The 27,536-nt window shown below is 46.5% G+C and overlaps 1 protein-coding gene across 14 annotated transcripts in view; it reads right to left on the bottom strand.

Annotated features, from left to right (window-relative positions):
* Positions 1-3,290: 3,290 nt before the first annotated feature.
* DLG1 (discs large MAGUK scaffold protein 1) overlaps positions 3,291-27,536 on the bottom strand; it is a 1,315,748-nt gene continuing 1,291,502 nt past the window's right edge. For all 14 annotated transcript variants that reach the window (XM_078666465.1, XM_078666467.1, XM_078666469.1 and 11 more), the window contains 2 exons: positions 14,020-14,111; positions 3,291-4,955 (listed from right to left, as the gene is read on the bottom strand). In XM_078666465.1, coding sequence (XP_078522591.1) covers positions 4,849-4,955; positions 14,020-14,111 — 199 coding nt within the window. In that variant the 3' untranslated portion in view covers positions 3,291-4,848. The remainder of the gene's footprint in view (positions 4,956-14,019; positions 14,112-27,536) is intronic.

Below are 27,536 nucleotides of genomic sequence, written 5' to 3'. Positions count from 1 at the left end.
ATTGGATAGGTTTCTAAAACTGGTGTGGTGTCCTTTTGTAGTGTTTTCACAGCATTGCTGTTCGTTATGTGCAAATGCTTTACACTGCCTCTGGGATAAGCCTGACTGCTCTTGCCAGGTTACCAAAGGGGTGAGCAGTGATTATTTTAGACCTGAAATTGACCTGGCTGCAATTAGAGTAGTAGGAGGAGTTGTCACTTGCACCTGAATGGACTCTGGTTGCCTCACACAAAGCGGTCTCCACCTTCTTTGGTGAATCTGGCCTGAGCCAGGCTGGACTGGTCTTGCTGAGGGCGATACTGTAGGTGCAGCTGGTGCTCTAGGTGTTGAAGTTCTTGACATCCTGGTCCAGATTTGTGGCAGTGTCTGGGTTGGGTTTGTTGATTGTGTCAGTCCACTGGGTCACTTTGCTCCATCTGTAGTTGGGCGCAGTAGGCAGCGAGGGGGTGGTGGTACGAGGACTGGAGATGTTGAACTGGATGACAGGGTGGTCAGTCGAGGTGAGTTTGGTGATGTGGCTGTACTTGACCTGGTTGCTGGAGGTGTAGATAGGGTTCAGGGAGTGTCCTGCAGTGTGAGTGGGGTTGACGACGAGTTGCATGAATCCGATGTTGGTCATGCTGTTGAGGTGGAAGTTTCTGTCACCAAGGAAGATGCCATCGGGATCTATGGCCAGTGGGGCGATGAAGTCAGGGATGATGTTGCCAAAGCTGGAACATGGCCCTGGGTGTCAGTAGATGATGGTGCCTTTGTTAGTGGACTTCCTGTCTGTTTGGAGTTTAACGTTCAGGTGTTCCATGGCTGGGGTGGTGTTTGTCGTGGTGGTGCACTGATTGGCTTCTTTGTGGATGATGGCGATCCCTCCTCCAAGCTTGTTGATGCAGTCCCGGTGTGAGAGCTTGTATCCAACGGGTGTTGCTGTGGGAATGTTGGGGCGGATGAAGGGTTGAGCCAGGTCTCTGGGAGGAAGACCTGGTGCCGGGCCGAGAATGGTGATGAGGTCAGACAGCTCAGAGGCATGCTTGCAGAACAAGCACATTTTCAGGATGCAGACAAGCTGCTGTGGTGCTGGTGTGGTCTAGTGGTGGTGGGTGGTGTGCGGATGAGCGAGCTGTTGAAGGTGCAGGTGAAAGGCCCTACTGTTGTGTGGTGAGGTGCAGCAGCAATGTTCGCTGAGGTGTCTGGGGTCCAGAGCATGTATTTTGGAAGTGGTGTAGCTGCGGGGGTGGGGTAGGAGGTTGCAGAGAGCGGCGGACCAGGGTTCCTAGCGCTGGGCGTAGTCCAGATGAGGACTGGTGTAAAAAGGCTTGCCTTGGCGAGCCCTCTGCAGTCTCCATTAAGTAGGTCCTGGGAAGTGGCATGGGCGCTGGGTGGCAGGGTTAGCGGGAGGCGGAAAGACGCAAGCAGGTGTAGCTTTAAGGGGAGTGCAAGGGCAAAAAAGGGTGGGAGCAGCAGTAAAATGGAAGGGAAGCAAAAGAGGAGAATAAAGAAGGAAAAGAAGCAGGCATAGAGGCAGGAACAAGGCTCTGAGGAAGGACGATAGGGTGGACAAAGAGCAGAGAAAGAGAAGAAAGCGATCAAGGCACAGACAGAATTACCAGGGAACAGAGTTACTGTGAATAAAGAATGAAAAGAAGCAGGCACAGATGAAGGAACAAATCACTGAAGAAGGTCGGTAGAGTGGACAAAGAGCACAGATGCATAAGAAAGCGATCAAGGCACAGAGTTACCAGAAAACAGAGAATAAAGAAGGAGAAGAAGCAGGCTCTGAGGAAAGACGGTAGAGCGGGCAAAGAGCAGAGATAAAGAAGAAAGATCAAGGCACAGAGAGTTACCAAAGGAGAAGGCAGAGGGCAAAAGTGCAGGGTCATGGATCTTGGGGGACCCGACAGCTGGGATGAGAGCTCTGCCTAGGGAAAAGGTGTGATATGTGGGTGAGGTGTCCCACCCCCCTTTTGATTTTTATAGGCCTAATTTTTACCAAGTGTCTTGTGGCCTTTCTGTCTCTCCGGTGACAAAGTTTGGGTAAACATACTAAATCTAACCTATGGGGGCATAAAAAGATGCAGCTATTCTCGAGTGGGAAACACTCATGAGCCATCTGTGGTGGGCACTACACCTGGCGACTGTCCGGCTGGACAGAGCAGCCTTGCACACACAGGCCAGATTTGGAAGGGGGACTAGCATGGACACATGAAAGGGGAACTGATCCAAACTGTTTCCAAGGAAGCACACCTGGAACAAACATCTTCTGTCTGCAAAATCTGTGATAAAAAAAGTAGGATTCCAAGACCCACCTTTGTTCCTTGCTGTGGTCTCTTCTACTGAGGAGGTGGTACTCCGCAGAGTACTAAAGGACTACTAAACAGCCTTGAGTTGGTGTCATACTGAAAAACAAATCTCCAGACTCGAGGGAACATGCCTTCAGTCTGTTCTAAAGGACTGTCCTGGGTAACAAGATATCTTGCCTATGAACAAGGGAACCCTGCAGATGGAGCTGATCGTGTAAGAGGCTACCTTATACGACCACAGCGTTGGATCCATCTGAGAGAAACTCACTAACCAGGCGCACCAAAGGTATAGTGGTACCTCTAGACCAAGCAGTGCAATCATCATCATTAACTTTAAATCCTTCTGAAATGCATATAAGGCACTGTTTGACAAAGGACCGACAATCTCTAAATCATTGCTCTCCTTCTATAAACCTGGGAGATCACTGCACGCCTCTAATGCATTTCTGGCTAAGATCCCTTTGTTAAGAGATTAAAAGCAGGGGGGGGGGGGACTTTTACACTCAATGAATATGAACTGTGATTGATACTGTAGATAAATCCCCAAAAGTGCCAATGGATGGATAAATAGATGCATGAGTGAAAGGATGAGTGAATGAGTAAATGGATGATGAGTGAGTGAGTGGATGGATTGAGTGAGTGAGTGAGTGGATGGATTGAGTGACTGCATGGATGGAAGCATTAAGACATTTTCAGTTATAAGCCAAAACTATTAGCTTTTCCAGTGTGTGATTTGTAAAGTTTACGGATGCCACCTTCAGCGAGGCAACCACCCAAAAAACAAACCAAAAAAAACCAACTAAACAGATGAGTTCCTGATCAAAACAATAGTTTTAAACACATTTCAAAGTATTTTCACCCGTTGATCAAGACTTGAGGGATCGCCATGAAATTAATTATTTTGCTGATATTCCACGCTCTAGGTGATGGCCACTGCTTGCAAGATCTATTACCACATGTTCTCTTGTCAGTCATTTAAAACAGTAGTAACACAATTCCTTCAATTTGCTGAATGAAATTTATTAGCCGTTCTCCTCTTTCTGACAAATGGAATGGATAATGCTAGATGTTCATTAAAAAACAAATATGTGGCTCTAGAAAATGCAAACAGGATGTCAGAAGCATAGATTCTTTTTGTTCTAACAATTCATTCCAAATAGGCAATGTCCAAATATCAAACTTTAATATAAGAAATGGATGCAGGGAGGTGGTTGTAGTTTTTCTTCGAGATCCATATTGGTCCTATAACGCTGTGTTGAGGTATTTACACCATGACTACGATGTAACCTATGACGGACTACTTGGAGGAAAAAGGTTCATACAACAGACTAATATGGTTACCCTGTGATAAAAACATGCATGTTACATAAAAATCAAACACTTTGTAGAAAAGAGGAGAACATGCCCATAGTTTATTTGTAAGCAAATGTACCCAAAAGCTGTGTCACACAGCCACATTATCCCCGTTTGTACTCCACACAATTATGGAAGTTAAATCTCAATTTAAACTGAAACTGTATTCCCAAAACAAAAAAGTAAGGAGTAGGTGGTAAAAGAAAATATATTTTATATTTATATTTATATATATATATATATAGGTGCGTGTAACTATGTAAATAAAATTTCCATAGTTACATAGTTTAGTTCAAGAAAGTTTAATATATATATTATTATAACAAAATAGGCAGTTATTGTGGGTAAAATATTCTTTAAAATCTGACACTTAAAAGTACAATTTTAGTTTGAGGGTAGGAATATCACTCATTTCTGCAATGGTCATCATATCACTGCTATCTTGTCTGCATTACTATACATTAAATTGCATGAATCTACAATTCTTCACAAATAAAAATTCTTCCTAAGTGCCCATTTCATTTTATAAAGCAAAAATGTGATGACCATTACACATACTTTTTGTAAGACACTGAAAGTTGTGTTGCATGAGCATGGTTTAAAACATTTTAACAGTTTTTCCTAGCAATCCCATTTGCAAAAATAAAAATTTAAAAACATACCATGAGAATATTCTTCATAACATTATGGAAATTAACAGTTCTTGTGAAAATATGAATAACTGAAAATGAAAATATTTCCTCAACTGCCTGCAAATAAAAACAGTTGCCAGGAAAATAAAAGTGATTAAAAAAAACATCTGGCTAAACCATGCTCTTAAAGTCCAGCGTGCACAGTCGCTTACAAACTAAATCTTTAAGACCACATTTCACTTGTTATGAAATTATGTTTTAAAAGAATGTATATAAAGCTTTTCTGAAAATCTCTAAAAGTCACTTTCCCTTAAACATTAAGGAATGTTAACAGATTTACCATCCCCCTTTAAAAGCTGGCCGGCGCATTCTGCCTCCTGTATTTAAAATAAAATGGCAACAAATCAAAAGTATTGCAAATGATTTAGAAACCCCTTATGTAAAAGGTGTTCTGAGCGCCAGATCATGAATGGACAGGATATGCGAGAAGCAGAAGGCATTCTCCAGAGGAGACAGAGTAATCAAGTGTAGTGGGTTGTGGAGTTATTACATAGGAGCCTTTTCTTTCATTTTCATAATTTCTCTTTCGCTGGAACCCATATCAAAGGGCCTGATTGTTCCTCAATGATTTGTTTCACTTGGTTGTAGATCTCTTCTAGCGTGTCCCCGAGTACTATAGCTGCAAAAGGAAAAAAACGTAATTACTAGTGCATACAGATTTGTTTTTACTCAAGTATACGATTTTGTCTATCCTAATTCTATTGATGGATTAATAGTACATTTGCAATAGCTGTACCCCACAGGCTAAGATCTTGAATAATTAAACCACAGTCTAAAAATAATACTGAAAAGTGGCTTCATCACTTAAGCACTCAGGGAGGCATATTATGAAACAACAAAGTAGAGTGAAAATGAATAATCAGTTTGACTATTATCTGAACTATATAATTGTGCACAAATCACAGATACGTAAAACCTATTTATTCTTAAATATTTCTGACACAAACTTATAAACCTAGGAACATGCCATTTTGAAGATTTTTGGAGCACTGGCAAGACATTTTGGCAGCCCTTGTTTGTAAAAGCCTTATTACCCTATTCAACGAATTCTAGCCCCTGTCATGATAAACTATACTGAATTGTATGTTTAACTTCCAAAAACTGTAGCAAATACGGAGTGATTTAAAGCATAGGCAGCGGCCCAGGGTCCCTGTTAAAGTGATACAGTGTGCATTAAAAAAATGTTTTTATTTGACATCTTAGATGTTGTTGCCAATTAAATTAATAAAATAATCCTCTTCTTGCCTTACTTCACCTCACATAAGAAATAAGTTACTTACCTGTTACTGTAGTTCTCCAGTATTGGAATCTTTCTTAGATTCACATGCTTGTATCATTCCCCGTCGTTGAGATGGGAGACACGGGTATTATTAAAAGTAATGTCCTATTAGACATTGAACATAAGGCCCTAGGACTTAAAACTTTTGGAACATATCCCTGTCCTTTTGTAAAAAAAGACTAAAACTTAGAAACAACCAATCAATAGACACCACCCTGTAGAACCTTCCTGAGAGAAGCTCCAGTTCCTTAGATTTTTCCAAGCACAAGTGTGCACAAATAGAAAGAAAACTGAGATATCTCAGGGGGGGGGGGTGATGGGGGGGGGGAAATCGCATGTGAATCTACGAAAGATTCCAATACTGGCAAACTACAGTTACAGGTAAGTAACTTATTTCTTACCCCAGTATTGGAACTTTCATAAATTCACATGCTTGAATCAGAGTAGTGAGCATTGAATAACACATTTTCGTGTCATACATCAACTACATATAGTCACAGGAAATAGTTCTGCCTGCGCGCACACACACACACATCTCCATCTATAAATACCAATACAGGTGCAACATTATGTATATATAAATATAAGTACATACATTCATTTAATGTATTCAGACAGACCAGTAATCATTGAAAATGTGTGACAGTAAAGGATGGAGGGAAGGAACAAAAGAAAGAAGGCTCACCTTATTGAAAAAGATGTTCGAGAACCGCTTGTCCCACTGCCGCATCTCGCTTACCTCAGAGTCCAAGTAGTAGGGCTTGTTGAATGTGTGCGCATCCTCCAAGTTGCTGCTCTGCAGATCTTTGAAAGGGAAACACCTGCAAACAGCGCCGTAGACGTGGACATTGATCTGGTAGAGTGAGCACAGACTTTTGACTTCAGAGGTTGGCCCGATTGCCTATGACAGAAAAAATGGCACTCAATATCCATCTTGAAATGCTCGGTTCTGTACGCTATAAAAAGTTGATTTGACTTGCGAAATTATTTTGTCCTGTTTAGATAAAACTTTAGGCACCGTTTAACATCCAGAGAGTGCAGAGCACACTCCGCTGAAGTTTGTGGAGTTGGAAAAAATTATTTCAAAACGATTGGCTCATTAAGGTGAAATTCCGAAGGGACCTTGAGAATGAACTTAGGGTTCGTTCATAGAGTAACGGTCATGTTTGAATTGTAAGAAAGGTTCTTGGGGAGTGAAAACCTGGAGTTCAATAACTCTTCTTGCTGAAGTCAGAGCTAGGAGGAGAGCTTCCACGATAGGCACTTTATATCCGCTCTGTGAATAGGTCCGAATGGATGTTTCATTAATTGACTCAGCACTGAATTCAGATGCCAATATGCAGGAGGAGGTGCCCTTACTGGAGGAAACATTCTGAACAGGCCTTTGAGAAACTGTTTGACCAGCCTGCTGGCACATTAGCTGATCTGCGAAAACTGGAGATGGCAGCTAAATGAACCTCAACTGATGCGTGAGCTAAGCCGAAGCGAGCCAAGTGTAGGAGATAATGTAAAATTTCCACTGGAGGTGAATGGAGAGGATTGAATTTAGATGATGCACACCAGATGCAGAATCTTTTCCATTTGAGCGAATAAGTCCTGTTAGTGATGTCTGCTCTTGCCGTAGCCAGCACATGCCCACACTCCTGCAGGATCTTTAAATGTTGAAATTCCTGAACTCAAAAGCCAAGCTGATAATTTCAGAGAACAGGGGTTCGGATGACATACTTGTCCCTGGTTCATCATCAAAAGGGACAGAAATGGTTTGAGATGGATGGGAGGCTTGACAGAGTAGTTGAAGTTCTCTGTAATAATGTTGGCGAGGCCAGGCTGGTGCTATTAGTATGATCTTGCAGGGTTCCATCTTTAAGTTTTTTAGTACTCGTGGAAGGAGAGGAATGGAGGGAAAAGAGTAGGCAAATATGTCGGACCAGACTATTGAAAAGGTATTCCCCCATGAACCCTGTTGGTGAGGCCAACTTGCGAAGTACCGGCATTTTGCGTTGGCTGGTGTTGCGAACAGGTCTAAGTTCGGCTTGCCCCATTGAAAGAAAATGCTGTTGAGAGTGCTTGATCCAGGTCCCACTCAAGTGGCAAGTTGTCTTTAGTCTGCTAAACATATCTGCTATGACGTTCTGCTTTCCTGGAACGTAGTCTGCTGTCATATGCACTTTGTTTTGAATAGCCCAGTGCCAGATAAGCTGAGCTTCCTGAGGGAGCAAGAGAGATCTTGTTCCTCCTTGTTTGTTCAGGTAATGCATTGTCGTGGTATTGTCTGTTCTGACAAGCACCAAAGCATTTTGTATTTTTGGCAGGAATGCTTTGAGCACCCGATAAACTGCTCTCAACTTGAGAAGATTGATATGAAGATCTCGGTGAGAGGGTGGCCATTTTCAGCTGACTTGCAAATCTTGAAGGAAAGCCTCCCAGCCTTCTAGAGATGCATCGGTTGTGATCACGAGAGGAGCAGCCTGGGACAGGAACGGCAAACCCTGCGATAACTGGTGCGGTTGCATTCACCAGCCTACAGCCACAATCATGGGAGGGGTGCCCTCTATCTGCACCCATTGTTCGTTTAAAGCTTCCTGAAGAGGACGCATGTGGAGACGACAATGAGGTATGAGGGGAATACAGGAAGATATCATCCCTAGGAGAGATTTGTAAAAGGTGTACGGAAAGAAACCTTTTGTGGACCCGTTTTGCCAAGGATATTAAGTATTTGTTGTCTCTCCCATGTGGGATACGCCTTGTTTTTGATGGTGTCCAGGATAGCACCTAGAAAGACCAGTAGACGGTATGGTAGCAGAATCGATTTTTCTACATTTAAAGTGATGTCCTGAAAAGTTGCAGACAGGCTTTGTTAGATGTCCTTGCTGCTTTGTAAGTGGTGGCCTTGATAAGTCAGTCGTCGAGGTAAGAAAAGATTTGATGATGATGATGTTGCCTCAGATATGCTTCAACTGCGGGGAGCTGATTTCAGTCTGAAAGGTAGGACGCGGGATTGATGGCGCCTCACGGGCACCATGAATCTGAGAAATTTCTTGTGTTTTCAGCATATGGATATATGAAAATATGCGTCCTGAAGGTCCAGAAACAACATGTAATTGTATCCATTGAGGAGGTGTAACACATCTTGAATAGAGATCAAGCAGAACGATTGATTTTTGAAGAATTTGTTTAGGTTCCTTAAATACAAGATTGGTCTCCACTTCTTTAACTTCTTGCGAATCCAGAAGACACAGGAGTAGAAACCTTCTCCTCTTTGGTTGAGGGGAACTCGTTCTATTGCTTCTTTTTGCAACATGTTGGTAACTTCCATCTTTAAGAGATGTAGGTGTTTTTGAAAACGAGGCAGAGGTGGTGTTGATGGAGGAATACTTATAAATTCCAAAGAATGGCCAAAGTGGATTAGATGTAGAACCCATTGGTACAACGTTATTTCCTGCCACCGCTGAAAATAAAGGGATATTTTGGCGCCCACCGAGATTGAAATAGGCGAAGTGGAGGCAGACAGCTGAGAGATGTCTTTGGCGCCGACTGGTGTCCTTAAAGTTGGCGTCCTGATTTCCCTCTGAAGGAAGCCTTGTTGTAAGCCGCCGCAAGTGGTTGGCGGAGAGGTAATTGAGGCCTGTATTGTTGAGCGGATGAAGAAGAGGCTGGGTAATGGAACTGTTGGTAGCCTCCTCTGTAAGATTGGAGGCCTTTTCCTCTGGAGCCAGTAAAAGCATTTTCCTGTACTGTAAGGTATCTAAAAACTTAGCTGTACCTGTGTCTTTTTTAATAGCTTGTAAAGCTTCATTAACATGACTGCCAAATAATTCCTCTCCGTCCGTTATAAGGTAGATCTAGTATTTTTGTTTGTACTTCAGGCTTGTAAGAAGTGGCTTTCCGCCAAACCTGATGCCTCAAGACGGCCGCCCCAGCTAGTTGCTGGAAACCAGTGGACGCCACATCCATAGGGCAGTCTGTTATTTCTGAGGCAGACCGCTCGCCTTCTAGAAGGATTTTTTTTAGCTTCCTCCTTGTCTTCTGGTGGAAGTCTATACAAGAAATGTGCCACATCTGACCACATTTGCCTATTATAACGGCCCAGTAAAGCAAGAGAATTTGAAGCTCGTACTGTTAAGCCTGACAGTTCAAAAACGCTTTCCAATGTTGTCGAGTCTTCTACCGTCATTATCGGGTGGCGCAGTTAGAGGGGCTGAAGGATTCTTAGATCGTTGCTGCGCTGCTTGCGAGATCACAGCGAGATTTTAGGCTTACATTTTGCATGTTCCTGCCATTTTGGATGGGTTTCGATGATGCCGGTGACCTAAATCCTCCATCTTGTTGACCTTTATTTGTCCGCTCCTCTCTCCCACCGGACTCCATCTTCGCGACCTGAACATTTCTCTTCTTTGCTGGACTGCTTTAACTCTTTTCTCCCCCTTTGATTCCCTACACCCCTCTCACCTAGTTCTTGGGCTGTTGTGACTATTGATCCCATTGCCGTTTTTTCCCACTTATCTGTCTTGATCTGCTCCCCTTTTTCCCACTTATTTTCCCCCCTTCCTCCTTTACCCTTCATGCTGTTTCACTCTCTACTATGCCTCACTCTAATATTTCATACTACTGTATTATTTTGTCTTTATTGAGTGGTCTTATCATGCTATTCGCTAGCACCTCTTGTTTTTTTAATATGTACTCCCTGTGTAACTTATGTTATATTTTTGTAACTTGCAACTCGCTTTTTCTTATGTAAAGCGCTCTGATACTTCCGGGTCTAGCCAGCGCTATATAAAACTCATCAAATAAATCACAGAATCTTGTTTTGGATGACCTATTAGGCAAGCAGGAGCGTTATCCGGAGCTTTGTATTTTTTGTCAAGCCTTGGCAACACAGGTGAAACAGTTGCTGGATTTTACATGATTCTCAGACCCTCTTTTTAAATATAATCAATTATAGGCATAGACCTTACTGATTTCCTTTAAGGCTCTTTAAAATCATACAGGAAACAATCCTGTTGATGCACGGGCATTGGTAATTCAAAACGCCTGGTCGCTCTCTCCAGAAGATTATAGTAGCCCCCATCCCAGAGATGAATCCGTTTGGGGAGGAGAAGGAGATGCCAGAGGGGGAATAATGTAAGAATCCCACTCATCTTGATGAATTTCACCCTCTTCTCTCTCTATTTCCTCTTCAGAGGACGACAGCTGTTGCACAGGAGCAACTTGAGAAGAGGGTCGAACACTTGGAGACCCCTGCCGTAGAAAAGGGGAGCGAACCGGTGCTTCCGGAATGGGAGTTGGAGAAGGAGGAGGAGCTTGTTGGAGAGGAGGCTCTGGAGGAAACCTCCTCTTATAGTCTGCCAGCATAAATTGCAGATCCGTCACCAGATTCAAAGGAGGCACATCACATCCTGCTGTTGATGTGAATAGTAATATTGATGGCCATAATAATCATCCTCACCAGAATCTTCCTGGTACTTGACATTAAGTTCAGATGGGATTAAAGCTGCCCCAAAAAGACTATCCCCCTCAGATCCCTCTTCCTCATCATCATCTTCCAAAAGATGGGATGGTAAAAGAGATTGCACCTGACTAGGTGAATCGACAAGAGCTGCTTCACAAGTAAATCCTGATTTGTCAACTGAGTCACCTTCGTCGACGACGGCTGCTTCATGGCCAAATCTTGATTCATCAACGGAATTGCCTTAGTCGACGATGAGTCGTCAGAGACAAGGATTTTAGTCAATGCTGACAAAGTGGTTACCGTCGTCAATGCTACCGATGAGGGTTGACGACAGTGGTAAATTCATGGACCCGTCAATGAGGTCGACGGCAAGTGATGCGCCGTCGAGAAATGGCCTTTCAACAACGATGATAATTTTGAAGGAACAATCTGCTTCGTCGACGATATTGGAGCCTGACCTGTCGACGATGACGTCGAAGAAGAATAGGACGGTGAAGAAACGGTGACGGTGGGCACTGTAGACACCGTCGATATGACTAAAACCACAGCAGGAGAGAATTTTCTCGTTGACGGAGGGGTCGGCGACGAGCTGTCCATTGGCGGGGCTGAGGTAGGCTTCTTAAAGGAATGCAATAGCTTCATAGGAGGAGTAGAAGGTTCTGAAGCTGTTTTTTTAACAGACAAAACCTGTTTTACCTGGTGAGAAGTTTTGCTAACAGACCCAGCCTGTTTCTGAAAGGATTCAGGTGACTTCTTTGACGCTTTCTTTGAAGGCTGTGAAGATGTATCGGCAGGGTCATCCATAGGTCTTGTAAGAAGTATCACTCTCCTCAGCAAAGACCACCACTCCCTGTTTTTAAGCCTCTGAAGCCACAAAAGAAGACGTCCTTCCCGATCTTTCAAAGTCTGTGTGGAGAAAGTCCGACATACCTTGAAATCCTTAGGCTTGTGTTCAGGATAAAGGCAGTAAAGCAGTCCTTGTGTGGATCATCAATGTATAGCCTTTTCTTTCTGCAAGTGCCACAGGCTCGGAAAATACATTTTTTTAGGTGTATCTGACTTGATGGGCGTCAGTTTAAATCACCTCAAAAACAGATATACAGGATAGATCGTATATCTGACTGGAAAAACACTCCAAAATACAGAAAGAGAAGGAAACTGAGCAGAGCTCAGTGGAGACTCCCATGGCAATTGTGCTTGGAAAATCTGAGGAACTGGAGCTTCTCTCAGGAAGGTTCTACAGGGTGGGTCTATTTATTGGCGGGTTCTAAGTTTTAGTCCTATTTTTCAAAAGGACAGGAATAGGTTACAAAGGTTTTAAGGCCTAGGGCCTTATGTTCTATGTCTAATAGGACATTACTTTTAATAAAACCGGGGGCTCCCATCTCGACGAAGTTGAATGATTCAAGCACTTGAATCTATGAAAGTACCAATCCTGGAGTAATTTATCTTACTCTGCTCTCTTTACCTTTCCGTCTACCTACCCGATCTTGGTCTCTTCTCTCAAATCACCTATGCCTTCCTCAATATGCCTCTTTCTAGGCCACTTCTCTCAACCATGCTTCTCTGTGCTAGCGTCTAAATCTTTACCCCTTCTACATCAACTCTACGTCATACCTATGTACCTCACTCCGATATCCTTTTAAACTCGCCTCTCCTCCATCTAATTCACCTCTCAAACTCATCTGCTTTACCTTGCTCATCTCTCCTAAGTTCTCTACACCTGACCTCTCTGAATCTCCCTGCACTCTTGTTCTACCTCATCACTCTCTAACTCACATCCCTCTATACCTTATATCTATCAGTACCTCATTTTTCTCTTACTACCTCATCTCTCTATTCCACCTGTATCTCACTAACTAACCTCACAATTTAACTCACCATTTTGCCTTTATTAAATTGAATTTAATAGTGTTCCTTAGTCATCATTTCACTACACAATTGTGTGCTTAGTGTATTTGTTCATTTGGTCTGGCAACAAAAAATATTTTATTGAAAGATGGCAGAGGGGATGCAGATGAAGTAAGACTCCCTGTTGCAGAATCTTATATACCTTTCTTATGACCCAGGTCATTGCTTGATTGCGTCAAAAATGCTCCAGAATCTCTACTTAACATATTAATTACCTGTTTAATCTAACATGGAATTTTTACTCACTAGTCAAGCTCAGCTTTTGTTAAGCCTAAAAGAGATACATAAGGATTCTCCAACGTTATACCCAAGTCTGCTTTCGCAAAAATAATTATGTGCAGATCCAAATACCAGAATAGTCCAAATTTATTTGCTGAACACCCAAGGTGAAAAAGTTTGCATATTTTGTGAAATTATCTACACAATATACATTCATGTTACTGGAACCAATTAATAGCCTGCACACCTCAGCAGTCATGAACATAGCAATTGTACTGACCAAAGAAACAAAGACTTGTCATCTGAAAGGTAGAAGCAACTACAAAGATGAGGGCAGGGAGGCGCTTCTATGAAGAATCTTGCCACTCGATGATGGGGACCTGAATGGCTAAACATGTACAGTCTTCTCCTGGAAGGCCCTGTGTTTTCTAAAGACATTAGGGTCAGTCTTGGTATACCATAATGTACCTCAACAGACTAACTGTTGTCTTGCTCAATGTAATGCAGTGGGGAGAAAGAGTACATGAGATCATTTATCACTAGACCTCAACGAAATACATATGCTGTCAAGCTCCACACAACATAAGAAATATTACCAGGCTGAGGACAGGTTAGCTGCCTGAATCATTTGCAGCAGAACCCCACAACAAGAAGCTTGCTGCTCGGAAGGGGCAGAGAAAATATTAAGCACAATAGCGAAAACACACTAACAATCCCTTGACAAATGTGGCAAAAAAACTATACATTACAGTTAAATCAACAGAGCTAAACTGCTACTTAAACCAACAGAAACAAAAAGCCCTGTTGACTAATGACTATACCAACCTGTGAAATGCTCCGTAAACTCTTGTTCCAGTTTTGTAGCTCTTTCAAATGTCTTCCTGGCCTGGTCTTCAGTTAGGCGTTTATTCATCTCCCTGTTATAAAAATCACATAGTAAGGATTATAAACCGGAAGCTTTAGGGTGCTTATCAAATGGAAAAGCATTTGCAATGTTTGAGATCCTGCACATACTACTACTTAATGTGCATTCGTTTTTACAAATATTAAATGTCAATTCAGAAAAAAAATAAATGTAAGTTCAGTAAAAAAAAATTACCTTCCACCACATCAAGTAGTTACTCTTTTGTAATGAATGAACACAGCCCTGCTGAGCCATCATATTTACTGTCAGACAAAGAAAGCCGGATGGATGTATCCCAGATACAAATTGGGAAATTGTGGGGTCAGTTGCAGCAAACTGATGGCACCACATTGCACACTGTTAACACCGGGCTGTTGGTATGCTCGGGAGCAAGCACTAGTCAAGTAGTAACCACAATCCTTGTTAGGGTAAGGCACAACCAAACCCAAAAAGAAAAAGTTACTTTCGGTAATGATGTATGTGTAAGAGACATTATTAGTTATAGATTCCTTACCGTAGAATTACCCCCAGGCGTCAGACTGGATCCGAAGAAATTTTTTCTTAGCAGTACCCCTGCGCATCAGTAGGTGGCGTTGGTCGACTCCGCGTTCGTAGTTGGCGTCGTGGTCACCGGGATGACGGTGCGGTGTCTACTTGCACGCCACCCCTGCGCACTAACGTCAGTTCTGACACGACTTTCCACACCAGAAGCACAGAGCCATGAAAGACACTGATCACTGGTGCACTTAACTAGGGCCCTGTAAGGGAGTCCCTATCGCTAGAAGTCAGTTCGCAGAACGGGGGAGGATGGGTGGGGTGGTAAGGAATCTATAACTTATGTCACTTACAGATACATCGTTACCGAAGGTAAGTAACTTTTATATCTGAAAGAGACCGTAGTTCTAGATTCCTTACCTTAGAATAGATACCCCAGCAATACCAACCCCGGAGGAGGGCCTGTGAACTAGGTTCACACCAGGAAGTCCTGGAGAATAGAATGGCTGAAAAAGCGATCCCTCCGGACTTGGCTGTCCAGGCAGTAATGCTTGGTGAATGTGTGCAACAATGAGCACATGGCTGCCTGACAGATGTCAAGTAAGGGAACTTCGCGAAGCAGTAGCGGCTGCCGACGCCCTGGTAGAGTGTGCGCGCAGTCCCGGTGAAGGTTACTTTTTAGCCAAAGAATAGCAGTTCTTGATACATAAAACAACCCATCGAGAGATGGTACATTTGTGCATTGCCCAACCATTCTTAGCACCCACATAACTCACGAAAAGTTGATCATCCACCCAGAACTCTTTTGTGCGGTCAAGGTAGAAAGACAGCGCACGCTTTGGGTCCAGGCGATGGAGTCTCTCATCCTCTTTGGTAGGGTGCGGAGGCGGGAAGAAGGTGGGCAATGTGATGGTCTGACCTATGTGGAAGGAAGTGACTACTTTGGGTAGAAAAGAGGGCCTAGTACGGAGGACTACATTGTCCGGACAGACAGCAAGAAAGGGAGGTTTAGAAGATCAAGCTTTAAGCTCACTCACCAGGTGAGCAGAGGTGATGGCAAGCAAGAAAGCAGTCTTCAAAGTGAGGAGACGAATTGGCTCAAAGGGAGCACACATAAGAAAAGTGAGCACAAGGTTCAAGTTCCACTGGGGCATTACGAGATGAGGAGGAGATGAGTAATGCCCTTTAGGAATCTGTTAACAATCGAGGACTTGGAAAGAGAATGCTGATCAGGAAGGTGAAGAAAGGCAGAGATGGCCGAAAGATAGCCATTAAGAATGTCCTAAGCTGGTAGAAGAAAACATCTTCTTCCCAAGATGGTCCAGCTTCTTGGATTCCCTCTGTCTGGGGAGCAGTAGGTAATGTGCCTTTTGATGTTAAGGATTGGACCACCAAGCTCTCGGTGGTAGGGTGTTCGGCGACTTACTGGTGTGAACTTAGTTCGCAGACCCTCCTCCGGGGTTGACATTGCTGGGGTATCTATTCTAATGTAAGGAATTTAGAACTACGGTCTCTTTCAGATGAACAAGTTACTTACCTTCGGTAACGATGTATCTGTAAGAGACATAAGAAATTATAGATTCCTTACCACCCCACCCATCCTCCCCGTTCTGCGAACTGACTTCTAGGGATAGGGACTCCCTTACAGGGCCCTAGTTATGTGCACCAGTGATCAGTGTCTTGCATGGCTCTGTGCTTCTGCCGTGGAAAGTCGTGTCAGAACTGACGTCAGCGCCCAGTGGCGGCGTCTAAGTAGACACCGCACCGTCAACCCGGCGACCACGATGCAGACGACGAACGCGGAGTCGACCGACACCACCTACCGCGGCGCAGGAATACTGCTAAGAGAAAATAATTTCGGATCCAGTCTGATACCTGGGGGTAATTCTAAGGTAAGGAATCTTTAACTACGGTCTCTTTCAGATTAACCTGTGCTGTACTCCCTGGTAGTTTGGCACAGAGCTGTTAGGCTTAACTTAGAAGCAATGGGTTAAATATTTGTAGGGATATTGAGATACATCTTTTCACCTCAAAAATACCCCGACTATGTTGTTAATCATGTCCTAAAACCCTTTTATTAAAACGTATTACAAGGGCATTTCTTAGCGAAATTTTTATCATTTATTCACATTTCACATAGCACTTCACATTATCATGAAAACCTGCTCCGCTGTAAATCAGGCGTTGAAGCGCAGCTGGATTGCATTCGGCTACTAGGTAGGTGGGTGAGGGGTCTACTAAAACAACCCCTGATTGTCTGCGCCCCCCCCCCCCAATAGGGTACAGGTCACTAACGATGACTTTAACCCTCTCGGGACTTGTCCACGTTGTTTTTTGCGTTTTTAAAATTTTTGTGCAACACTTCAAACAGTAACAGTGAAAACACATCACAAAAGGAGCCAACAGCACAGTTAGAAAATTACAGCAATTTAAGATAAATAAAATAAGACCAACATAGCAAAAATTCAATTAGTAGACTCGAAGCTATTGAATTTTAAAGGTTTTAGTGAAAAAAGTGCCACAAAGTCACAAATTCAGGCCGACCGCGATGGAGCGCAGGCCGGCTACATGAACCTAGTTAGGCCAGTGGAATAGAGTGCCATAAATCTTGGTTGTGGAGTGTTGGACTAGGCCCTTTTTGCAGGGTCATCTCTGAACTATTTGCTTTCCATCTAGCCTTTTTTCCGACATGGTGTTGGTGGTTCTAGGAATCTGGGCACTTTAGCACTGCTGTCCAGTGTAAAGTGCGTGTGCTCTCTGTGGTAAACATGGTAAAGATTGGTCTAAACCTGTTTGGCATATTTAAGTTTCCTGTCAGTCCCTTGTAAAGTGGCATCTCAGATACTCGGGCGGTAAATTAAACGATACTGGTGGGCTTGCAGCGCTGATTGCACCACCCACCAAAGTAGTCCTTCAAACCTGTCTCAGACCTCTGCCATTGCAGGGCCTGTGTGCGCAGTGTTACTGCCACTGTGACGTGGCACCTAAAGTGTGTGCCATGTCTGAGACCCCCCTTTTACTGCATGTCAGTCACCCCTAAGGTAGGCCCTAGCTAGCCCTATGGGTAGGGCGCATTGTAGGTGAAAGGTAGGACATGTACCTTGAATGTGTGTGACATGTCCTGGTAGTGGCAAACAGCCATTTTATTTTCTCACTGGTGTAGGGCTGCCCTCTCATAGGAATGCAAAAGGGATTCCCTGATAAGTGTTTCAGTGGTAATTCCGGATCTGAGAGGAGCAGCGTGGTCAAGTCTGGTATGTTTGAAATAGTAATAACAAATGCTACGCAATGGTGTGTGCAGATTTATTAATACCTATTTTAGAAATGCCACTTTTAGAAGTTGGCAATTCTGTGTGCTATGTGTCTGCCTGCCTTATGTGTATTGCATGTCTTGCTCTGGAGTGACAGGAGCTGGTGAGGGGTGTGTGGCTCAAGGGAGGGCAGGGTGAGTCAGCACTAGGCTGAATGGGAGATTTGCATTTGGAGTAGTGGGAGGAGTGGTCCCCTGACCCTGAATAAGTCTGTGCCTGCCTGTGAGAATGTTGGCTCCGCCCCCCTGTGGTGGTCAGATGACCGAGCTCCCACCGGACAATAGGGAAGAGGAGTCCTGTAATCAGAGTGCTCCAAAATCCCCCAGAACCAGGCTGGCTCCCCAAGGCCTGTGCCAAGGGCAGAACAAAGGAGAAATGGTGTCTAAGTACTGGGGCTGTGACCCCATATGTTGGGCTGTTGTGCTTCCTGGTGACTTGTTGCTGCTGGGCCCCAGGAGGAACTGCCAGGAGGGACTGCCTCCCTGCTGGAGGGCCCTGTGAGATGGCCTGCCTGGGCCCAGCCTTTCCCATCTGGAACTTTGGGTTCCCAGCTCCTCGTGAGCGATACATCGTTATTTTAATGCTCCAGGACTAGTTTTGTTTTGCAGTCCTGGGCTGGGACGAATTTGGTGGGGATTCCCTCGCATTTTGGGCGCTTCAACAGCAGAGCGGGAGCCCAGCCAGCACTGTCGCTGCTGGTAGAGGCAGGAGCCCACCCCGCATGGATGCCTTGCTTGCAGGAGCCTACCCCGCATTTCAATGCGCTCTTGGTGGTAGCCTATCCGCATCATGCTTATCTAGTAGCGGGAGCCCAACCCACTGTTTGTGTGCTCCAGTAGCGGGAGCCCACTCCGCTTTTATGGCGTGTTAGCGGGAGCCCACCCCGCTGTTGTGTGCCCTTGAGAGGCGGGAGCCTACCCTGCATGCCGGTACATTCGTCGGTACAGCAGGAGCCCACCCCGCATTGTTTCGTGTACCAGAAGCCACCGCTCAGAGGGCAACCAGGAAGTCAGGCAGGGTTGCGCCTGACTGTGGGCGGGGCTCCGGGGAGGAGTAGGAGGCTCTGCAGGTTGCCTGGAGACTGGCAGGAGCACCGGAGCCTCGAGGGCTCCCGGCGGAAGTCCCGCACTGTGCCCAGCTACCTGCAGAAATCCACCACAGGCACATGGTCTGTGCCTGCCCCGCCGGAAAGAAGACCGGAGGAGTCTGCATGAAGCCCCTGTGAGTGGGGTTGAAGTCTTTTGGGCGAGGTTGGTGCCTGTCGAGGGCACCAAGCGGGAGAAGTCCCAGAGAGGAGCTCCCAAGTGGCACGGTGGTGCCAGTGCCATTTTCCTTTGGGTCAAGTTTGTATTTGAGTCCCGGAGTGGGGCTCAAAAGGCACAGTGGTGCCTGGGCTAATTTTGCCACAGTTGCACTGCGAGAGAGAGCGGGCAGCTGCAAAGTTTGGGCAAGATTATTCCAGGAGTCCCGGAGTGGGGCTCCAGAGGCACCATAGATGCCCGTGCTCATTTTGTTCGCCACAGCTGCACCGCGAGAGAGAGCGGGGAGCTGCAACACGGGGGCATTTTCTTTTTGTGATGAGAAGGGAGTGAGAGACACTCCCCCGCCCCCAGCGCACCTTGGCTTTGCTGCATTTCTAGCCCTAAGGCTAATTGAGAAGCCCTATTTTCGCATTCTGGACAGAGGGCATTTTGAGCCCAGTGAAAGGCCAGTTAGCCTGGGGGTCATTCTGGATGGTAATGCTTAATATGATTGTGGCATAATGTGTTTATGCTTTCGATGCCAAATGCATAATGTGTTTATGCACACTGTGTTTTATGCCTAATTATGATGCAGACATAAATAATGTGTTAATGTTGCCCATGCTAATGCGGAGTACAGTATTCTGCCAGTAGTTATTGGTTGTGTCTTTCATTTGCTACTTGTGCTTTGTGATGGTTCTGACAGTGGCCCGATTGGCCTTGTCAGGTGTATATAATCTTAATAACAAAGGGGGGAGAGAGAGTTAAAGGTGGATTCGTTCTCCCTGGTAATATATGTATAAACAAATGGAATCCATTAATGTAATGGGGCTACCCTACAGTGGTTGGGAGCACCCAATGGTGGTATAGTACCCCTCACACACCAAAAGGACCCTTGGTGTCATGCTTCATCATTGGGGTCTTCGCACCACTCTACGGGATACGGCGTGCTGCGACCTACGACTACGTGGGAGCACTTTTTAATGACTATGTGAGGTGTGTGTGAGTATTTTTGTTGTATGTGTGTGAGTGGTGAGGTTATCGGCGAGTGATGTTTAAAAAGTGCCTGGCTCGTGGGGTTAGCTCAAAAATACTTTTAATGGGCCCCCGGGCTGGCGCTGTTAAAAAAGGTGACAGAGTGGAGGCGTAGGATGCAAAATAATGTGCATCACCTCCTGTGTGTGTGTGTCGACATGTTTCGGAGTCGGAACTCCTTCAGGACAGGGTACACAAATCCCCACCTTACTCACGTTTCTCTACTCTTTAAAAAGTGTTATTTACAAAAAGTGAGATATGATGCAGGTTATGCGATGTACCTACAAAGTCGGCTTTTCAGTCGCCATTCGGCTGACCTGCAAAGGAAGGGGACAAAAAATATTTTGTGGTGGTCCACTCCTTAGCAGCCCTAGGTACAGTGACCTGTGGGGAAAAAAACTATCAATATGTGCGGGCTCCGATTGTGTAGACAAAAATGTCATGCTACTAGTAAATCGTGCCTGGCGTGAAAAAGAAAGTTACAGACCGGACTCACAAACACTCAACATAAAGCACACACTCTAAAAACTAACTCACTTCATGGTAAGGCTAGTTGTCCATAGAGAACGTTTTTGGTGTTGTAATTGGGTTAAGGTTATTGTTTACTGTGGTGAGGGGTTACCAGAAAGAAAATATAAAGAAAACATACTGTTTAGAATAAATAGAAATGCCTCATGAGCCTCTGGTAACACAGGGGTCCTCGTGCTGTTTTGCTACCTGTAATTTGATGCAAGGTTTTTAGTTTTTGCAAGTACTTACATAGTTGTAGGATGCTCAGTCTAGTTGCCGTTGAAAGTATACTCACGAATCCTGGAAGAGAATCCTTCCTGACTGCCCCGTACCTGGCTCCGTTGAGAGTGCGAGGTCTGTCGGTATCGCTTGTTGTTTTATACCCCTTCTGATTGGCAATTGTATGCTCAATTGCTAATTGTTAGTACGGAAATGCCCATGTATGGGTGTCACCGTTTTTTTTTTAAAGTGGTACACCTGTGCGTGGTGGCTCCGTATCCCGCGCATGCTCCAATTGGGGTTGTGCCGGAGTGCGAAGCCGCTAGACCATGGCCCTGTAACCGGCGCGTGGGCGGGACACGTCCTCGCGCATGCGCTGTCCGGCGGTTCCTCCGTTCGTTCTTCGCCGGGTTAGCAGTCATTGAGGCTGTTGCGCATGTGTAAGGGCTTTTATGGTGGTTGTGGTTGTTTGTTCACAAAAACGTTACTCAAAGGCGTGATATAGACGGAAAATAGCAGGGATTCTGGGATACTCAGGGATGTGTTACGTATTGAGTATTCATGTAATTCATAGTTTGGTTCTCATAGTGGAGTGCAATCACTATGCCCTATAGTTCTGTGGGTGTCAACAAGATAATTTGTGGGTTATGATTGTTTCATGTAAGTTGTCCCCACGGTATCTCGTCGTTGAGGCCTGTTGTGTGGGTGCCCAAGCGGAATACCCACCGTTGTTCTTTCTCGAACAGGCCCACCTCTGATGGTAATTGCTCGATTATGGTCCAAGCAATGTCGTTGACACAGTGTTGTCTTTCCAAAAAATGAGAGGCCATTTTGGTGGTGCTTTTTTTGCAACGTATGTTACTCTTATGTTCGTACAGACGTATTTTCACTGCCCTGGTTGTCATGCCTATATATTCTAGGCCGCAGGGACAGGTAATCATGTACACTACGTTCTTGCTGTTACAATTGGTCAACTTTCGTTGGTCCCACTTGGTGCCATTACTGAACGTAAGCTGCTTGCTTTTTTTAGTTAGGTGGCAGCTTCCACAATTGCCACATGGATAGTGGCCTTGTATTTTGTGCTGGGCGAAAGGTGCTGGTGGGTCCTGTTTCGGTCGAGTGTGTACGAGTATGTTCTTGAGATTTTTCTCTCTCCTATGGGCGAACATGGGTTTCTCCAAATCCAGAGCTCCACATGTAAGGATGCGCCAGTGTCTGTTAACAATCTTGGATACCTCGTTGGAGTGTGTACTATATGTTGTGACACATACCGGTCTTTTTTGCTCTTGGTTTGGCTGGATTATGTCTTCCAGTAATGCATCTCTGTTATTATTTCTTGCTCTTTTCATGGCGGCATTTATGATGTTGTCTGGGTACTGTCTCTTTTGCAACTTCACTTTGAGGTCTGATGCTTGGGATTTGTATGCTGTCACATCCGCGCAGTTTCTTCTCAAGGGAAGAAACTGTCCATAAGGTAAGTTCTCCCGTAGATGTCGGGGATGGAAGCTGTCGTACCTGAGTAGGCAGTTCCTCGCCGTGGGTTTAAAATGGGTCTTAGATTTTAAGATGCCGCCTTCATGATAAATATCAAGATCAAGAAAAAACAGTGATTGGTTTGACGCTGAGTGAGTGAATTTCAGATACTGGTTCTGAGTATTCAGCCATTCCATGAATTGAGTGACTGATGCTTGGTCCCCCTGCCAGATGACAAGCACATCATCGATGTATCTTTTCCAACTGATTATGCGCTGTCTGAAAGGGTTTTGAGTATGGAGGATCTTGTTGCTTTTCATGCGGTGGACATAAAGCCCGGCCAGACTAGGGGCGAAGGTACTCCCCATGCGGGTCTCATGGCTTTGAAGATAGATGGTACTTTTAAATTCAAAAAAGTTTGTCGTCAATGCCAGTGCAATACATTCCAAAACTACTCCTCTCGGCGTCTGGTATTTCCAGTTTTTGCTGTATAAGACTTCTTCAATGATCGCCAGTGTCTCATCATGTGGGAGGCTGGTATAAAGGCTCTCCACGTCGAGACTCAGTAGTAGTTGTGTATCTGGGTCCAATGGGAGGTCTTTCATTAGTTGCAGGACTGCTTTTGTGTCTCGGAGGTAGGTGTCTGTTGCTTGCACAAGTGGTCGCAGGAAGGCATCAGCAAATTTAGACAGTGGTTCCAGGATGGAACGATGCCCGAAACTATGGGCCTACCCGGTGGGTTCTCTAGGTTCTTATGTATTTTTGGAATACAGTAGAAATATGGTGTCCTGGGTGACTTCTGCATTAGAAACTCCGCTTATTTTTTCGACAGCCAGTCATGGGCAAGCGCTTCCTCCACCATTCCGCCTATTGTGATTCTGAGTGATTCAGTGGGATCCTCTGGTAGGATTTTGTAATTACGTGTATCAGACAGCAGCCTGGAGCATTCTTGCTCGTATGCCGATATTGTTTGGACCACTATCGCTCCCCCCTTGTCTGCGGGTTTTATGATGATCTCTTTTTTGGAGGCCAAGTCTCGAATTGCCTCTTGCGGCTTGTGTTGTGAAAGCAGTCTCGGTGTGTTGAGCTCAGTGCTTTTAGGTCGTTCATCACGGCCTTCTCGAAGGCAAGGACCTCAATTGGTAACTGGTTGTCGGGTGGCGTGAAAGTGGATTTGGGTCTTAGTCCTGTGTCCGTGTTTATTGGGGGCTCTTTGTCTTTAAAGAAAGATTGTAATTTTAACTTTTTAACTGCATCGATCCTGTGGGAGAGCTGCTCCTGTTTGCTTCCCGTTTTCCGGCCACTGTTTGTTTCCCGTTTTCCGGCCACTGCGCCACCACGCCTCGCGGCCCCCGCTCCGCGGGAGCCGCTCGCAGGCGAGAGACTTTGTTGGGCATCCAGCCCCGGTGTTTGGACGTGCGTGGAGCACCAACGCCCCTTCTGGGACACCACAGCAGGACTTCAAGCACAGAGGCGGGACTGCGAGGACCAGCGTGCCCAGCGGCGCTGATCGGCCGCAGCTGGTCCTCTTCCCGCCCCCTCCACCGTAAAATCACCGCGGTGTGAGTGCTGTGTGGGATAGTGCATCGATCCTGTGGGAGAGCTGCTCCTGTTTGCTTCCCGTTTTCCGGCCACTGTTTGTTTCCTGTTTTCCGGCCACTGCGCCACCACGCCTCGCGGCCCCCGCTCCGCGGGAGCCGCTCGCAGGCGAGAGACTTTGTTGGGGATCCAGCCCCGGTGTTTGGACGTGCGTGGAGCACCAACGCCCCTTCTGGGACACCACAGCAGGACTTCAAGCACAGAGGCGGGACTGCGAGGACCAGCGGCGCTGATCGGCCGCAGCTGGTCCTCTTCCCGCCCCCTCCACCGTAAAATCACCGCGGTGTGAGTGCTGTGTGGGATAGTGCATCGATCCTGTGGGAGAGCTGCTCCTGTTTGCTTCCCGTTTTCCGGCCACTGTTTGTTTCCCGTTTTCCGGCCACTGCGCCACCACTTCGCCACCACGCCTCGCGGCCCCCGCTCCGCGGGAGCCGCTCGCAGGCGAGAGACTTTGTTGGGGATCCAGCCCCGGTGTTTGGACGTGCGTGGAGCACCAACGCCCCTTCTGGGACACCACAGCAGGACTTCAAGCACAGAGGCGGGACTGCGAGGACCAGCGTGCCCAGCGGCGCTGATCGGCCGCAGCTGGTCCTCTTCCCGCCCCCTCCACCGTAAAATCACCGCGGTGTGAGTGCTGTGTGGGATAGTGCATCAATCCTGTGGGAGAGCTGCTCCTGTTTGCTTCCCGTTTTCCGGCCACTGTTTGTTTCCCGTTTTCCGGCCACTGCGCCACCACTTCGCCACCACGCCTCGCGGCCCCCGCTCCGCGGGAGCCGCTCGCAGGCGAGAGACTTTGTTGGGGATCCAGCCCCGGTGTTTGGACGTGCGTGGAGCACCAACGCCCCTTCTGGGACACCACAGCAGGACTTCAAGCACAGAGGCGGGACTGCGAGGACCAGCGTGCCCAGCGGCACTGATCGGCCGCAGCTGGTCCTCTTCCCGCCCCCTCCACCGTAAAATCACCGCGGTGTGAGTGCTGTGTGGGATAGTGCATCGATCCTGTGGGAGAGCTGCTCCTGTTTGCTTCCCGTTTTCCGGCCACTGTTTGTTTCCCGTTTTCCGGCCACTGCGCCACCACTTCGCCACCACGCCTCGCGGCCCCCGCTCCGCGGGAGCCGCTCGCAGGCGAGAGACTTTGTTGGGGATCCAGCCCCGGTGTTTGGACGTGCGTGGAGCACCAACGCCCCTTCTGGGACACCACAGCAGGACTTCAAGCACAGAGGCGGGACTGCGAGGACCAGCGTGCCCAGCGGCGCTGATCGGCCGCAGCTGGTCCTCTTCCCGCCCCCTCCACCGTAAAATCACCGCGGTGTGAGTGCTGTGTGGGATAGTGCATCGATCCTGTGGGAGAGCTGCTCCTGTTTGCTTCCCGTTTTCCGGCCACTGTTTGTTTCCCGTTTTCCGGCCACTGCGCCACCACTTCGCCACCATGCCTCGCGGCCCCCGCTCCGCGGGAGCCGCTCGCAGGCGAGAGACTTTGTTGGGGATCCAGCCCCGGTGTTTGGACGTGCGTGGAGCACCAACGCCCCTTCTGGGACACCACAGCAGGACTTCAAGCACAGAGGCGGGACTGCAAGGACCAGCGTGCCCAGCGGCGCTGATCGGCCGCAGCTGGTCCTCTTCCCGCCCCCTCCACCGTAAAATCACCGCGGTGTGAGTGCTGTGTGGGATAGTGCATCGATCCTGTGGGAGAGCTGCTCCTGTTTGCTTCCCGTTTTCCGGCCACTGTTTGTTTCCCGTTTTCCGGCCACTGCGCCACCACGCCTCGCGGCCCCCGCTCCGCGGGAGCCGCTCGCAGGCGAGAGACTTTGTTGGGGATCCAGCCCCGGTGTTTGGACGTGCGTGGAGCACCAACGCCCCTTCTGGGACACCACAGCAGGACTTCAAGCACAGAGGCGGGACTGCGAGAACCAGCGTGCCCAGCGGCGCTGATCGGCCGCAGCTGGTCCTCTTCCCGCCCCCTTCACCTGTTCATTTCCCTGATAATCAGTAATAGCAACGCGCACGCAGGACGCGCGCGGGGCAAAGGCCGGGGCTAAGCCCGGGCAAAGGGCGGGCCCTCTGTGGCCCTCAGAGGCCAGAGGAGCCTGGCCTGGGCCATCCCCATTGTCATTTGTTTGCCAGTGTTCTGGACTAACGGACCATTCAACATAACTGTAAGTCTGTTTCTTTGTTGTTTTCGTTATTTTTAACGGGACAAATACTTCAGGTTGATTTTTCTCTGCCTATACGTAATCTTTGTAACTCCACGCTGCAATTTCTCTGGGGCCTGTTATGAACTATCGAGAGACTAGAAGTATGGCAGCTGCTGGAGCCAAAAAGCTGACAGGAACCCTCGATGATTTCATCGTTCGGACTCATGCTCTAATAGATGAAGGGATCATATTAATGGACAGAAGGGTGTCTCAGGACCTGGCTATGGCCAGGAGATCTTCTTTAGGACTCATAGCTCAAGCTTGTACTCCACACGCAGCGACAGGCCCAACCACCTTTGCTATTGTACATAATGAGGGGGCCCATGATGATATTAGTTCCCAAGAAGGCTTGGAGGCAACACCTAATCTTGCCCTGCTAGCAGAGAGCGATCCTTCAAATGAGCCCGAAAATGTTTCTGTGGTTAATGCACATGACAGGGGTTTGAAAGAGGGTGCAATCCCTAAAAAAAAGTCTAAATCAGCTATACGTAAAGGAAAGAAAGCACTGACCACTCAAAACCTACATCAAACCACTTTAGACCTGGCGCCCTCGAACAGCATCCTGGTAGCGCATACTGTTGACCCGGTTGGAGCTGCCCAAACTAATGTGCGTCTATCCCTAGGCCTACCAGATGACACGGTCGTAGATAGTAGCTTAGAGGAAATATTGGATTTGGGTGATGAAGTAGATAACCATGTTAGAAGCAACGAGGATAGGAACAGCTTAAACATGGTAAATAACATCTTTGAAATGTTAAAAATCCTGCTTGAACCCATTGAGGTTAGGTTGCGTTGCTTAGAAACCATCTTAAAAACTATTCATATAGACATAAGTGCTCCCATTTTTAGTATGGAAAATAAGATACCCCCTGCAAAAAAAAACATGAATAAGCCTCCTATAGTTGATAAAAACACCCTTTCTCTTAAAAAAAATTGTGCCCAGTAACCCCACCAATATTACCATCTCAGGTGGAACTTCTTCAAAAACCACTGATTCGAAACAAACAACGAATTCTGTAAAATCTAGGGCAATCCCTCAGGTTAAGTCTAAAGATCCTACACCCCCGGTCCCTAAATTAGTTCAGACACCGAAAGAAAAGAGAGAACCACGGAGAAACATCCACCTCCCCCCGGATGCATGTTCATATGTAGTGATCCTGACTGGGGTCACTGAACTTGTATCAACTGAAACGGAGTCCTACCAAACCCTAAAAAACAAGGTTTGTCACTGGCTGTCAAAAAATTATCCCTTACCGCCTGGTATGCCTAGCAACATCCTAATGATGGAGAGAACTCCTTGGGTGGGAGGCAATAGGAAAAACTTACAAGGTGACTGCGTTGTGGTCACCTTTGAGCACCC

This window comes from Lissotriton helveticus, chromosome 11 (assembly GCF_964261635.1).
Source record: "Lissotriton helveticus chromosome 11, aLisHel1.1, whole genome shotgun sequence".
NCBI classification, from domain to species: domain Eukaryota; kingdom Metazoa; phylum Chordata; class Amphibia; order Caudata; family Salamandridae; genus Lissotriton; species Lissotriton helveticus.
The sequence above is the reverse complement of the archived record's forward strand: the minus strand, read 5'-3'. Positions and strand labels throughout refer to the sequence as shown.